Genomic DNA, 12,922 nt, shown 5'->3' on the forward strand with positions numbered 1-12,922 from the left:
TGTTTGCTTTCCGATAGACAAGAACGGTAATTACACTCGTGTTTCATATAAAACACTATTGTTCGTGCACCAAGAGCACACCTTAATATTCCTATAGTTGAAAACATGCAAAATTATCAATACTATTAATCAGTGTAAGTCGTCCGTCGCACTTATCTTATAATTCGAAGTTTTAGTGCATTTTTTTTTTTCAAGTGACTTAATGCGATCGCGTCATTATATTGCTAAGTACATCGATATATTCGATTTCCGTCTTGGCATCGAACATAAGTGTTGTTTTCGTGTTTAAATTGTTTCCGATAAAACACAAATCACACAATCATCAAAGATATCACACATGGTGCTTCAAAAGTCGTACGTACATACGTATTGTATGTTTACGTACATATTTATTTCTTTATATAAATCAAATCGATATGAATTGGACAACCAATGGCTTATAAACGTTCTCACAGTAAGTAATCGAACATACTCATCGATACGACTACACATATAGCCACAAATCTTGGAGACCGATAAAAGAATAGTACGCTTGAAATATATTGTACATTATTACTAAAACAGCTAAACATGCGTTCTTTCGTGCACATCGGGATCTTAGTTTGTTCTTTCGCCTGGACCGTGACAACGAACGCTGCTTTTGCCAAACTATCATCCGAGGTACGTATTATGACAATAACAACACGAAGTGATGAGTGGTTAAAAGCGTTGAGGGATTTTTTTTTTTTTTGGAAAACGATTTTTTATCGAACAGATCAAAGTGTTGCGATTGAGCACGATTTAACAAAATATTATGCTATCTTAGTGTTGAACGAGTGTTTGACATATAAAAAATTTTCCCAGAATTACACCGACTGAAATATTGACACATGAAAAGTCTTGAAGTTGTCGGTAAATATTTTATTTACACTTACAAGTATCATCACATCAAGACAAAAATCGAAACAAAGTGCAGCGCGATCGGGTTACAATCTGCACGTACCACTCTTCGATTTTTTTTCCAAATCCGCTTGTTTTTGTTTTTAGAAGTCCAGCGCTCGGACACCGGTTCAGCGAACCGATTACGACGGGTTGCCGGACGCCAGGAAAACCGCGGACTCGAATTACGTGACCGATTTGCCGGCCGAATTCGACGCGCGTCAGCACTTTGTCAAATGCTCGGACGTCATCGGTGACATCAAGGACCAAGGGAACTGCGCCTCCAGTTGGGTACGAACATCGTATCTTTTCGGACCCGTAGAAAAAATTCTATCGAGTCGTCGAAAAGTGATCCGGTGAAAACATCCGGATTATTGCGGAGCGTGACGTTTTGCGTTTATTTTAAAACCGCGATGGACGTTTTCGCGGTTCAACTCGATATCACTACTAGACGTGTAACATTTACCGACGTATATTAACGTATAATAATGATACCGCACGTTTCAGGCCGTGGCGGTGGCTTCGAGTTTCACGGACAGACTGTGCATAAAAACGGACGGAAAGTTCACCAAACACTTGTCCGCTCAGAACCTGATGTCGTGCGGCGCCGAGCGGTCCACGGGTTGCGGCGGCGGTTCAGCTTTCAAGGCCTGGGAGCACACCATGACCAAAGGGATAGTGACCGGCGGCCACTACGGTTCCAACGAGGTAAACACATAAGCGGATATACATTGAAAATGTATGGGGGAGGGATTAAATTATTTACATAAATCTAAACGGTGGGGACTTTACTCCCACTCCCCCTTTAGGGTTCAATTATTTATCAATTATAAACATTATATTCAAATGTTATTGTATCCAAAAAAATCAATTTTTTATTGATATTATAAAATTATACAATGCACAAAAGACAATTAATATATCAATGATTAGGTAATAACAGTGATGGATATTTTATTTTAAAATCCGCATTCTGGAGGATTTTGAGAATTCATTTAAAATATCTTCACTTCTAAATTTTTAGTTAGGTGTTTTTTAATGTAAAGAATGAATAGATTAGTAAATCGATCTTGGAGCATAAAAGTTCTCACTCATGTCTTGATTCTACGCATAGTTGAAAAATTTCACTCTCTCGTTGCAACTGGCAAAGTGAGTAATATTTGTTATGTAGTGATTTTTATAAATTCGGTATTAATCGCTATTGTATAAGTATATAATATATACATATATTTTAAATGTACGATGTATATTTGATAAAAGTGTTTCTTAAAATTTGGCGAACATTTTTGAGAGGACTTATGAGGACTTTGAGTGGTTATCAGGGGGAGCTAAGCCATTCAAGCCCCCCTCCAGATATCCGTAAACGAGTAAATAATAACCGTAGTATAAACGTTTTCTAATGCTGTTGCAACCGTTCGATTGCTTCGCAATCCCACTCCCGAACCCGGTTCTCGGGCGTCGTCGGAATACCTTGGTCACATGTATAGAGGGGAGTAAAAAACCTTATGCTATAAGTTATATAATTACAGTTATTGTGTTGGTGATAGGTGTTTTCGTCTGGTCCGAATTTTTTTTTTTTTTAGTCAAAAAACGGATGCCATGTATTAAAGAATAAAAATGGTCATATGCGTTGACAATAAATCTATACGTTACACGTGTAAACGAAATCGATCGATCTATAATTTTTTTCTCGCATTTATCTACGACAAACTCTAGATTGAGTATACAGATCTTCAATTTTTTATATTTTATAAAGGTGAACAATTATACATGGCCATGACGGTGTGCAATATTTTATTATGAAATCAATGTAATACCGGGTCAGCTATAAAGCCGTAGTAAAGTATAAGTAATGAGAAATAAAGCACTGCCTGTCTTAATAGATCTGGTACAATATGATATTATAACCACGGCTAGGTTTGTATGCAAAAAAATTGTAAAATATGTATTTTATTTACCAATACATGCAAAAATATGCATTTTAATTTTTACAAGGTACACACAAAAATATAGTTACAAAAAAAATATTTTTTTATTAAAATGTATCAGTGATTAGCTGATTGTTTTATTATAATACGGTTAAGATTAAAAATTAAAACTGTTTATTTATTTTTCGCATACATATTTATTAGTTATTATTTTAGAAATAAAATGTATAATTCACATTCAATAGTGGAAATACGTGTGTAACATATGCTACGACCACATATCTTTTTAAATTGTCGAATATAAATGATTACCGATTGGATCGTAGTATTTATTTATATTGGATGAAGCTCCTTTCAACGTCACACTATGTAATTATATTTAAATAAAGGAATTCGTCCTGATGTTAAATTACAACTTTTATTGTCTTCGTTTGATTTACCATTTAATACATTATTTATTCATTGTAGAGTTTTTAATCCTTTAGGATTATTTTTAATACACTAACACTCGACAAATGATATCTTATCTTGGATTTCATACATACATACTTTTATTATTTGTTTTTATCTTTCACCGCCAAACTATTCAATCTTTTATCGCATATTGTATCATAGGATTGTATTTATAATAATAAAATTTATGTTTGTCGAAATAACCAATTCATATACTTTAATCAGTTTAATTTTTGCGGGCTCAAATACAAGAAATACAATCATATTAAATATGTAAAAATATCCATAAAGCTCAGTGTATGCTAAAACACGGGAAATAAAAATAGTACCATTTTCATTAGAATAGTATAAGTTGTGTACATTACTCACTAAAACTCCATTTGGACATGGCAATAAAAACATGCTGTTGCATACAAATCCTAGCCCTTATTATAAACGCTTATATTATCCCCGCAGGGCTGCCAACCGTATCAAAGGAGTACTTGTGATCATTTCGGCGTTACCGGCGGAAAAAACTGTTCGAGTGAAATTCTAATGGTACAGACGACTTGCGATGAGAAATGTTCGAACGAAAACTACGGGATCGATTACAATGAAGATTTGCATAAGAGTAATTTTTTTCCTTCTCTTCATTATAACATTATAATATTGTCGTAATATAGTTGAACGACGTATGACTTTGCGCGATTACCTCCAAATGATTAGCGATAAATATAGTGTATGGATACACACCTTCGAACTTTACAACCGTAATTTAATAATATTATTAAAATATGCTCATATTATTATGGTTTTTATCATCATCATCATTATTGCTGTCGTCGTGACACGTAGATCGTATTGAAAGAGACCGTTCAAACCACGCGTGTAACCCATCCAGCGGTGTGGAGTTCCATCTTGCGCCATAGTCAACATAATAAGATTTGAGCATTTGACTTAAAATATCACGTGAAAAAAAAATAAACACATTAATAGTTTATTGCAATATAATAGAAATTCGGTTTGGGAAAACAAAGAAAGTTATTCTCACATTCCATCGAAAACGAGACGCTTGACGTAATAATTTTATATAAATTTTTTTTTTACGTTGAGATAATTTTCGTATATTTTTCCCGGTAAAAAGTTCATAAAATTGTACAGTAACATAGGAATTGAATTTCAAAGTGACGTTGGTGGCTGAAACTTTAAACCGCGGTAAAATGAAAAAATCAAGTGTAGAGATAACGTTTTTCGAGGGGTTCGTCGCGACTTGTAAGTAGGCGTAAAGTGAAATGTTGAAAAAGTCACAAACGAAAGACGACGGAATAGTTAATAGTGTTCTGTTGAAGTTTTCGTGACGGTTTTTTTTCTTTCTCTTGTACAGCTTCCTCCGTTTACATGACATCGTGGACGAACGTCAAACAAATCCAACAGGAGATTGCCACTTACGGTCCAGTCACGGCGTTCATGTACGTGTACGAAAACTTTTTGAGTTACAAAAGAGGTAGGCATGCCTAGTTAATATTATATTTCACTTGAACAAAATGATTAGGAGTAAAATTCACAAAAAAAAAAACTTTTGTAAATCCCCGCGCTTCTGTGGTGCGGGGACCAACCGGATCGACAATAAATTTGCTGAACATAACCGTTTATTTGTTTTTGTCCTCCGAACAGGTGTTTACAAGTCTACCGCGGGCAGAATGGTGGGCTACCAGTACGTGAAGCTGATCGGATGGGGCGTCGACGAAGTGGACGGCGAGTACTGGCTGGCGATGAACTCGTGGAACAACAGCTGGGGCGAATGCGGATTTTTCAAAATCCTCAGAGGGTACAACCTGTGCTCCATCGAGCTGCTGGTGATGGCCGGCACCGTGCAGGACGTTTCTCGGTGATCCGGAGCCCGTGCATCGAGTCCTGCGTGCGATGTGCGAATCGGGAGGGGACCAAGACTGGGGTACGGGACGAAAAGGAGGGTAATTTCGAGCAAATCGAACACGTTGTCAGGACGGTACCGTTATATGGAACGTTTATTCCTAAAACCGCACTCATTTAATAGGTTAAAAACACACAATTTTTAAAATTGTTGTATCCGAAAATCACACACTTTTGATTTCGACCCCGAAAAGGTTATACTAACCTATGTTAGGTATACTTAATAATTTATAATTAATTCAAACAAAAAAAATGCATATACGAGTATTCTAAAATATAAAAAAATTTAAAAATGTAAAGTTTGTAACATTTTTAAAGTTTGATTGGCTAAAATCTACCTACATTTTTCAAAACCTTCATATGATTTCCACCAATTAAAAAGTTAACAATAAAAATAGTGTGCGGTTTAGACCACAATAAGTTTGGGGTATTGTTATCGATTCGTTGTGTGTTCAATTCGTCCCAACCACGGCCGGTGTAACAGGCAAATCATAACCCCGGAAAATATTACCGAGGGGGGAGGGGTAAGATTTTCCTAGGCATATTTTACCCTTGGTACAATTACCCTAGGTTATTGTTATCCCTGATATAATTATCCTCGGATAATTATACTTTTTCAGGGAGTAAAATTATCCTAGGAAAGTTGTACCCCTCGGTAAGAATTATTAGGAATATTGTACCGCGAAGGGGATATGATTTTTCTCGGATATTCTTACCGAGGGATAACGATAACCTAGGATAAATGTACTAGGGGTAAAATATTCCTAAGAAAATCTTACCCCCTCTCCCAGTAATAATTTTCGGGAGTGACTGCGACATCGGAACGTCTACATTTTTTGAAAATTTCTCGGTTTCGAATGTTTTTTTTCTTTTTCTTTCATAAACAATCCGCTCCCAACCACTCCTCGGGTGATTTGCCCTTGCTATCGACCACTGTACCATAATATTAAATAACGAATTTATTGTAAAAACGACTGTTGTAATTATAGAAATATCTTGTAGTATACGTATGTGAACATATTATTATTATTATTATTATTGTAAATACAGATGAAATATATACGTTTTATTAATGCTTTCGCACCATTTTTTTTTCTTTTTTCAAACGCGTTGGTATACTATAATACGTAGGTATCATAATATCATCGTCATCGTAATGCTCAAAACAAAACAAGGTTATTCGATATTCGTACGCCGCGCATTGCACTTCCATATAATACGTACATGGTAGGTACATAATATTATGTGGGCGCAAACTTTTCTTTTCTCTATTTCCCTCCCTGTACAATGTAAAAATGAATTTAATCGAAAACGCATACTTACATCGTAAATCAAACCGCGTAAACATATTTTAATTTCTAGGTTCTTTGAACGGTTCGTGTTTATGTTTTGGAAATTCCCTCATGTGGTACTTTTTCATATATGTGATTGCTATTCGCCGCGCGCGCGTATGTGCATTATATAGTTTTTCGCATAAAAATATAAAAGTGATCCTTCAATGAATACAAAGTATTTCTGACAAGGTGGTTCAGTATAGCCAAATGGAAAACGATATGAAATTTTAAATTGGAAATGCCAAACTTACGAAACGAGAAATCGAACAGTAGTAGTAGCATAAGGCCGGTTATATTGTCCCCCACTGTTCGTTTCGAAACGAAATGGAAAAGAGGGTTACGCGACAGTTGTCATACACTAAAATATATGATCCATAATTCACAAAAAATAGGGCGCGGAAAAAAAAAACAAAAAAAGAGTCAAACTTTGTTTCGAGAAACTGAAATAATATGTTTTAAAATAAAAAGAAAACGGTCCGGGGACAAGAGGAAATTATTTTGAAATAATAGAAGAAAACTAACGCGTAACACGAGTGATGATTCGGATAGGAAAAAATGTATATATATTTATTCCAGACACTATTAAAACAGATTCGTACGGATAACCGTTCTACAGACGGGAACGTGTGTACGTGTTGCACGAAACATTAAATAGAAGAAGAATATTAATATTGGATCCGACGCAATCGCGTGTACAATGCGTTTACAAAAAAATATGTGCAAACGTACGACCCCACTTCTCTTTGAAATAATTCGTAAGCTTGTTTATTACCTTTTTTTTTTTCGTCTACAATTTTCGATTTTTTCCGAACCAAAACTTATTGTAAAATCCCGAACGACTTCTTCCGAAGTGTAAAGTGCGCGTGTTGCTCTAAGGTCATGATTTATACACTATGCGTTGCGGAAAAGAAAATATGTTTCATTTATTTTTCCCTTGCCTTCTTCCACGCCCGTGTAGTGCAGATCTATATAACATGTGTCTGAACGCTGCAGCAGCACAAATTACACGTTTCGATTGAATTTATGTTCTCCTGGGGATTATACACGCGCTCTTGCAATGTCTTTTAAAATATATTGTATTCGGAAGTGGAATATTCACGCCCACGCCGCGACGCGCAACTACGTCACGGAGTGTGCAGGATTATACGCGACGATAACGTTTACCTGGTTGAAAACTGTGAGCATATTATGATGTGCGGCAAGGAAAATTATGTCAAACATATAATGCAGTACGATTAACCTGACTTAAGCTGCTTGTTGAAAAAAAAATTAAATAAAAACGGAAAAATTAGCGATAACTGTATTACACACGGTTTAAAGAAACCGGTAAGATAATAGTGGTAGAAGTACGTTATTTCATTCCCTTCGGTCCTTTACCGAGTAATGATTATGGGTGCATTAAGTTTTAAAGAAATGATAAATCACTTTTTTTAGTAAAACCATTCCGTGTAAAACTTCAGTATAAAAATACCGTTTAAATATATTACCATATTGTCGATACGTTTTTTTCTATCAACATGTTTAAAATTTTCTTGTCTGAGGAAGGAAACATATTTTTAAGCGAATATTCAAAACATGTTGTTCTATACAAATACAATAACCAACAATTCATTGTGATTGTATGGACCGAATTTTTAATAAACTTTCAATATTCTATATTTAAACAAAAAGTGTTTAATTTTTTTTGAAAATATTGTCAAATATTAAAAATAATGTCTTTAATGTTGAGTAAAAGTTTAAGTTTCTAACCGCATTACTTTCGGAGAGTTATGATTAAATAACTAAAATCTGAAAAGTGAAAGTTTCGTTTATAGCGCGTTTTTACCGTTTCTACTCGGTTTTTCGATGATTTTTCCTCACGCTAGGAAAAATTATTACATTTTGGAAAAATTATCTATTAAAAAATACAACCGCAAATCGATTTTAAATCTAAAATCCTTCTTTATGAAACTTTCGTACCAGTATTTCTATCCGAAAAAGTGTGGAAAAGTAAAAAAGTAAAATAAAACAAAATAAATATCATTGTAAAACTATGAGATTCTTCGTTTCATTTAGAATCTAAAAATTGATAGTTTTTATGGTTGATTATACAAGGAGATTCGACACGAATTATAAATCTTTGAGTTACTTGCGGATATTTTATTGTAATATGGCACATGGCTGTTTTGCGAATAGAATTCCAAAGCGGAAAAGTCACTCGTTTAAAAACCATTTGTTTTTATTAAAGTATATACATTTTTTTGATAAATTTTACATATTTAATCTTTGCGTGTACATTCACATTTTAATTGTTCGGATAATATTTAAGAGTTAACTTTCCGAAAACTCCCCGGAAACCGTGGAAAGTTTGCATAGCAAATTGCAACACCAGCATTTCTTGTACAAATGTTATTAAATTACAAGTGCAAGACTTGTTGAAAATTGTTATCTGTGTTAAGCTGCGTGTTACATACTCAAGGGGTTTAATTAAAATATACACTCAAGACCGTTCAGTTTTTTAAGTTATATGACTCTCCATGCATACTTGATGTTCATCGACCTCCGACGCATTGTTAAACACACGGTTTATTGCCTACACTCGACATACAGGTTGATAAAAATTTGATTACGTGAAATCGATTTGAATTTATTCGTTCGCAAACGGCGGAACATGAAATCAATCGGATAATTGGCTGGCGGTGACGACATTATTACACAGCGAACTAATCACTGCAGTATGATCGATTAACATTTATGCCTAACAATGATTTAAACGTAACTGTACGAAAGCGGGTTATCTCATTATTATACACATCGTTTTACAAGAAAAGAAATAAAAAATACTGTGAATAAGATAAATACAATCGATCATAATTTTCAAATCGGACACTCCCCTGTCGTGCCGTATATCCGTATATCGGTATCAATGATTTATGGTAAACGTTTTCAAATTTTAACCATGGTATAATATGGATAATTTATTAAATTATTGTATCGTTTAAAAAAAACGATTCAGAACAAAATGCTTAGCGACTCCACACCGATATTCGGTGTCTTCGTATTTCATTTGTACTATACATTAAAAACCACTCACCGTCAATAATGGTTAATGTATTGAAGCGCTGAGGATTCTGAAAGTTCATTCGAAATCGGCGTGAGATCTACTTGAGATCGATCAGACTACTTTTTTATATTTATATCATCATATTCCTTGAGTTCAATTTCAATACAAGAAAAATGTTTGAACGTTCCGTATTCCGTGTTTAAAACAAAAGTTTAGCATAATTTGAAATCTCGGTCTGATACACCTCCAGTAAACTTTATGCCGATGTTGATTTTGTTTTCAGAACTCTCATCGTCCCAATCCATCGACCGTAATGATAGAACAAAAAGTTCGTCGTTTTTGCCGTACGGCACGTGTGAAAGACTAAAGAAATTCGTACCGGTAATGGATTTCATTAAAAACGTAAGCGCATATTGTGCCATGCTCTAATCTTGCCGGTCTTATCCTTTTTTCATTTATTCGCTGTTTCCTTGAAATCCTACACCGATAGGTAACCCAAAAGTCCAATCTGATTCATTAAATTTCAAATGTACTACATAACGATTGAACGCAGAGCAGTAATCATTGATTTGCTTAAAACGTGATACTCGAAAAATCAACGGGGGAAAAAAAATGAACACGCATTATTTGTCGCTCATTCGGAATGTAAAATTATCGTTTCGTACTTGCCGCGTGAATTTTTATTTTATTATTCTCTATTAAATATACTCGTATATATTGTTTTACTCTTGTGTGCACATAATATTCCTACGGTAATGCGTACAAAGCAGAAAAAGAAAAAGAAAGTCGTCAAATATTTTCGTACTGATCTAAGATATGCATGTCAAACGTATATTGTCCAATGTTTATACGTTTGCATCGATTCGGGGGTGTGGAGGAAAATCAAACGTTTTTCAGCTGATACTCGCACGTACTGTAACGGCACTATGGCAAACGCAAGACATTTATGCCGTAGGTGCATACCGTTGAAAATACGTTAATGTCTTAGCGCCCATCTAATGCAATACTAGCACGTGTACGGTAAAACGGTTAGATTTGTTGGATTTCCGAAAAAGTTCAACGGATCGGTTTTGGCGGTGCTTTATTTTTCGATTGAATTTTCACCCCCGTGTTCCACGCGCATTCTACCGATCGAAAGGTTCAGCTACGCATTTACGGATTTGTGTTGGGGACAGATTTAAACGATTCGCGCGTCATTCGCGCCGCCGAAAACCGATATTCGAAAACGTTAATAAAAAATAATTTGAATTTCATCGATTCATACAATTACAATTCGTACCGCAGTAGAAGGAATTTTTTGACAAATCTCTTTGTCATTGATAAGCCTTTAAGCTCACGCTTGTAAGCCATAATTGTTATAATTATTATTTGTAAACATTTCGATATGTTTGAGCATAGTTGTTTTAAACGTTACACCGATATAGATTTTAATCGTTTTCTATCGTGAAAAGTGTTATATTAAGACCAAAGGAAAGAAGATAAAAATAAAAAAATGCTCGGAGCGGATTCCCACCTACGTTATCTGCCTCAACCTTCCATTAATGCACTACTGGTCAGGTGCACTTGAATTATAATTGTACGCAGGGCTTATTCTAAAGCGCAGTTGGGCTTATTTTGCGTATTTGGAATAGCTAGATGCGCACTTGATAATAAACTTTTGCGTGATTGATTTTTAATTGAATGTTGTTTAGTGTTATTTTATACATTACATTATGATTTATGAACAAAGTTAAAAGAACATTTATTAAAAAAAAATACTTTCAACACGAATGTAAATTGTTTTATATCTTTTAAATGGGTTACATTTAAATTACTTCATATAAAGGCTACAAATTTTATAATTTTTAACAATAATATAACCATATATTTTGAGATAAAAGTTATATTTTGATAGGCTTATTTAAACAAAATTCGTAATTGATAAAAATCCTTAGAATAATCCATGATTGTACGTGCCGCGACGTGTGTAGTATGTAAAGTCACGACGATGTCGACGGTTGCGTCCGAAACGCGGACGAACCGCAAAAACCGAAAACTTATGTACATAGGATAAACAGGAGAAAAATAGAAAAAAATGTGAAGAAACGCCCACAAAAACACTACGTTATTATTTTAATGTTTCCGTGATTGGGTCTCGGCCGTTATTAACGGGTGCGAGAGTTTAATACGTTATAAGTATTATTTTTCATTTTTATTTTTTTTTTTTTATTTTTTTTCGATCACTCGAATACTTTTCGTCGTGTGTGTGTTTGTTCATACGTACGGACGTACAGCAGTGGTAATAACGCAGTCGAACAACCAATTGAAATCGTCCGAAATTTAAATTAGAATAAGAACAAAAAAAAAAAAAAAAATGATCTATACGTAATGGGTACGTCGTACACCGTAATGGGCACATCATGCGCACAGAAAAACACAAGGTTTTTCTCGTCGTCGTTATCCGGAACACGAACCGTGTCGAAATAATGCTTTGATAAAACGACGGGGTGGACAGAGAGACGTGTGCGAGACATCGAGATGGTGGAGGGGAAATAAAACTACGGAAAAGAACGGAAAAACGATGGAAAAAAAATAATAAAAAAATCAAAAAATCGTAGAAAAAAAATGGGATTCGTCAGAAATGTACGTATTACACGGGGAATATGTAATATTTCCGGATAAATTGTGGTTTTTGATTTCGATGTAATTATACGGTACGCCGTTGAGACTACGTGACTCTCTGCGTGCGACGTACGCCTGTACCCGGGGTACATGTACAAACACAAAAACGATAGTATACACTCTGGTCCGGAGTCGCGTCGCGGACCCGTTTCACTAAATTTCGATAAACACTGGGTAAACGCGGTGTTACACGATGTTGTTGTAACGTGTCCCGACGGAAATCAATCAACAGCGCGCAGTGGTTTCGTACCACCTCTGTGGGAAGGTGGACTGATGGATTGGGGGCTGGGATTATAAGCGACGAATAACGCTTGAATTGAATATTGTGTGTGTGTGTGTGTGTGTGTGTGTGTGTGTGTGTGTGTGTGTGTGTGTGTGTGTGTGTGTGTGTGTGTGAATATGTAAGGAAAAAATCGCGCAATCGTCGGGTAAAACACGTACGTTTGTTATCGGCGATACCTTTTTGAGCTACACGATTCCGTACGATTTTACCTGATTTTTAACTACACGATTGCACACAAAGTCTTAATCGTTGATGCGAACTTTCATACCGGTATTGGTGTGTACCACATGCCTGTACGAGAGAGCTTGAAAAAGTTAATAAATACTTTGTGTTTTATCGCTTTTATTAACTATGTTTATTGTTAATGATATCAAATATATCAGATATATCG

The 12,922-nt window shown here is 35.1% G+C and overlaps 1 protein-coding gene across 1 annotated transcript; it reads left to right on the forward strand.

The window, feature by feature from the left end:
* The first annotated feature begins 407 nt into the window (after nucleotides 1-407).
* LOC112680002 (cathepsin B-like cysteine proteinase 3) lies at nucleotides 408-6,222 on the forward strand. Its single transcript, XM_025549970.1, has 6 exons — nucleotides 408-660; nucleotides 1,027-1,209; nucleotides 1,426-1,626; nucleotides 3,756-3,909; nucleotides 4,663-4,782; nucleotides 4,953-6,222. Exons 1-6 carry the CDS (start codon nucleotides 571-573, stop codon nucleotides 5,168-5,170), a joined length of 966 nt encoding a protein of 321 aa, XP_025405755.1. The 5' UTR covers nucleotides 408-570; the 3' UTR covers nucleotides 5,171-6,222.
* Nucleotides 6,223-12,922: the final 6,700 nt, after the last annotated feature.

The sequence above is a fragment of the Sipha flava genome, unplaced genomic scaffold (assembly GCF_003268045.1).
Source record: "Sipha flava isolate LNK unplaced genomic scaffold, YSA_version1 171_pilon_pilon, whole genome shotgun sequence".
NCBI lineage: Eukaryota > Metazoa > Arthropoda > Insecta > Hemiptera > Aphididae > Sipha > Sipha flava.

Coding starts and splice junctions, on each gene's coding strand:
- LOC112680002 (XM_025549970.1), top strand. CDS start 571: ATGCGTTCTTTCGTGCACATCGGGATCTTAGTTTGTTCTTTCGCCTGG. Junction 1,627..3,755: donor GCCACTACGGTTCCAACGAG/GTAAACACATAA, acceptor TTATCCCCGCAG/GGCTGCCAACCGTATCAAAG. Junction 4,783..4,952: donor CTTTTTGAGTTACAAAAGAG/GTAGGCATGCCT, acceptor TCCTCCGAACAG/GTGTTTACAAGTCTACCGCG.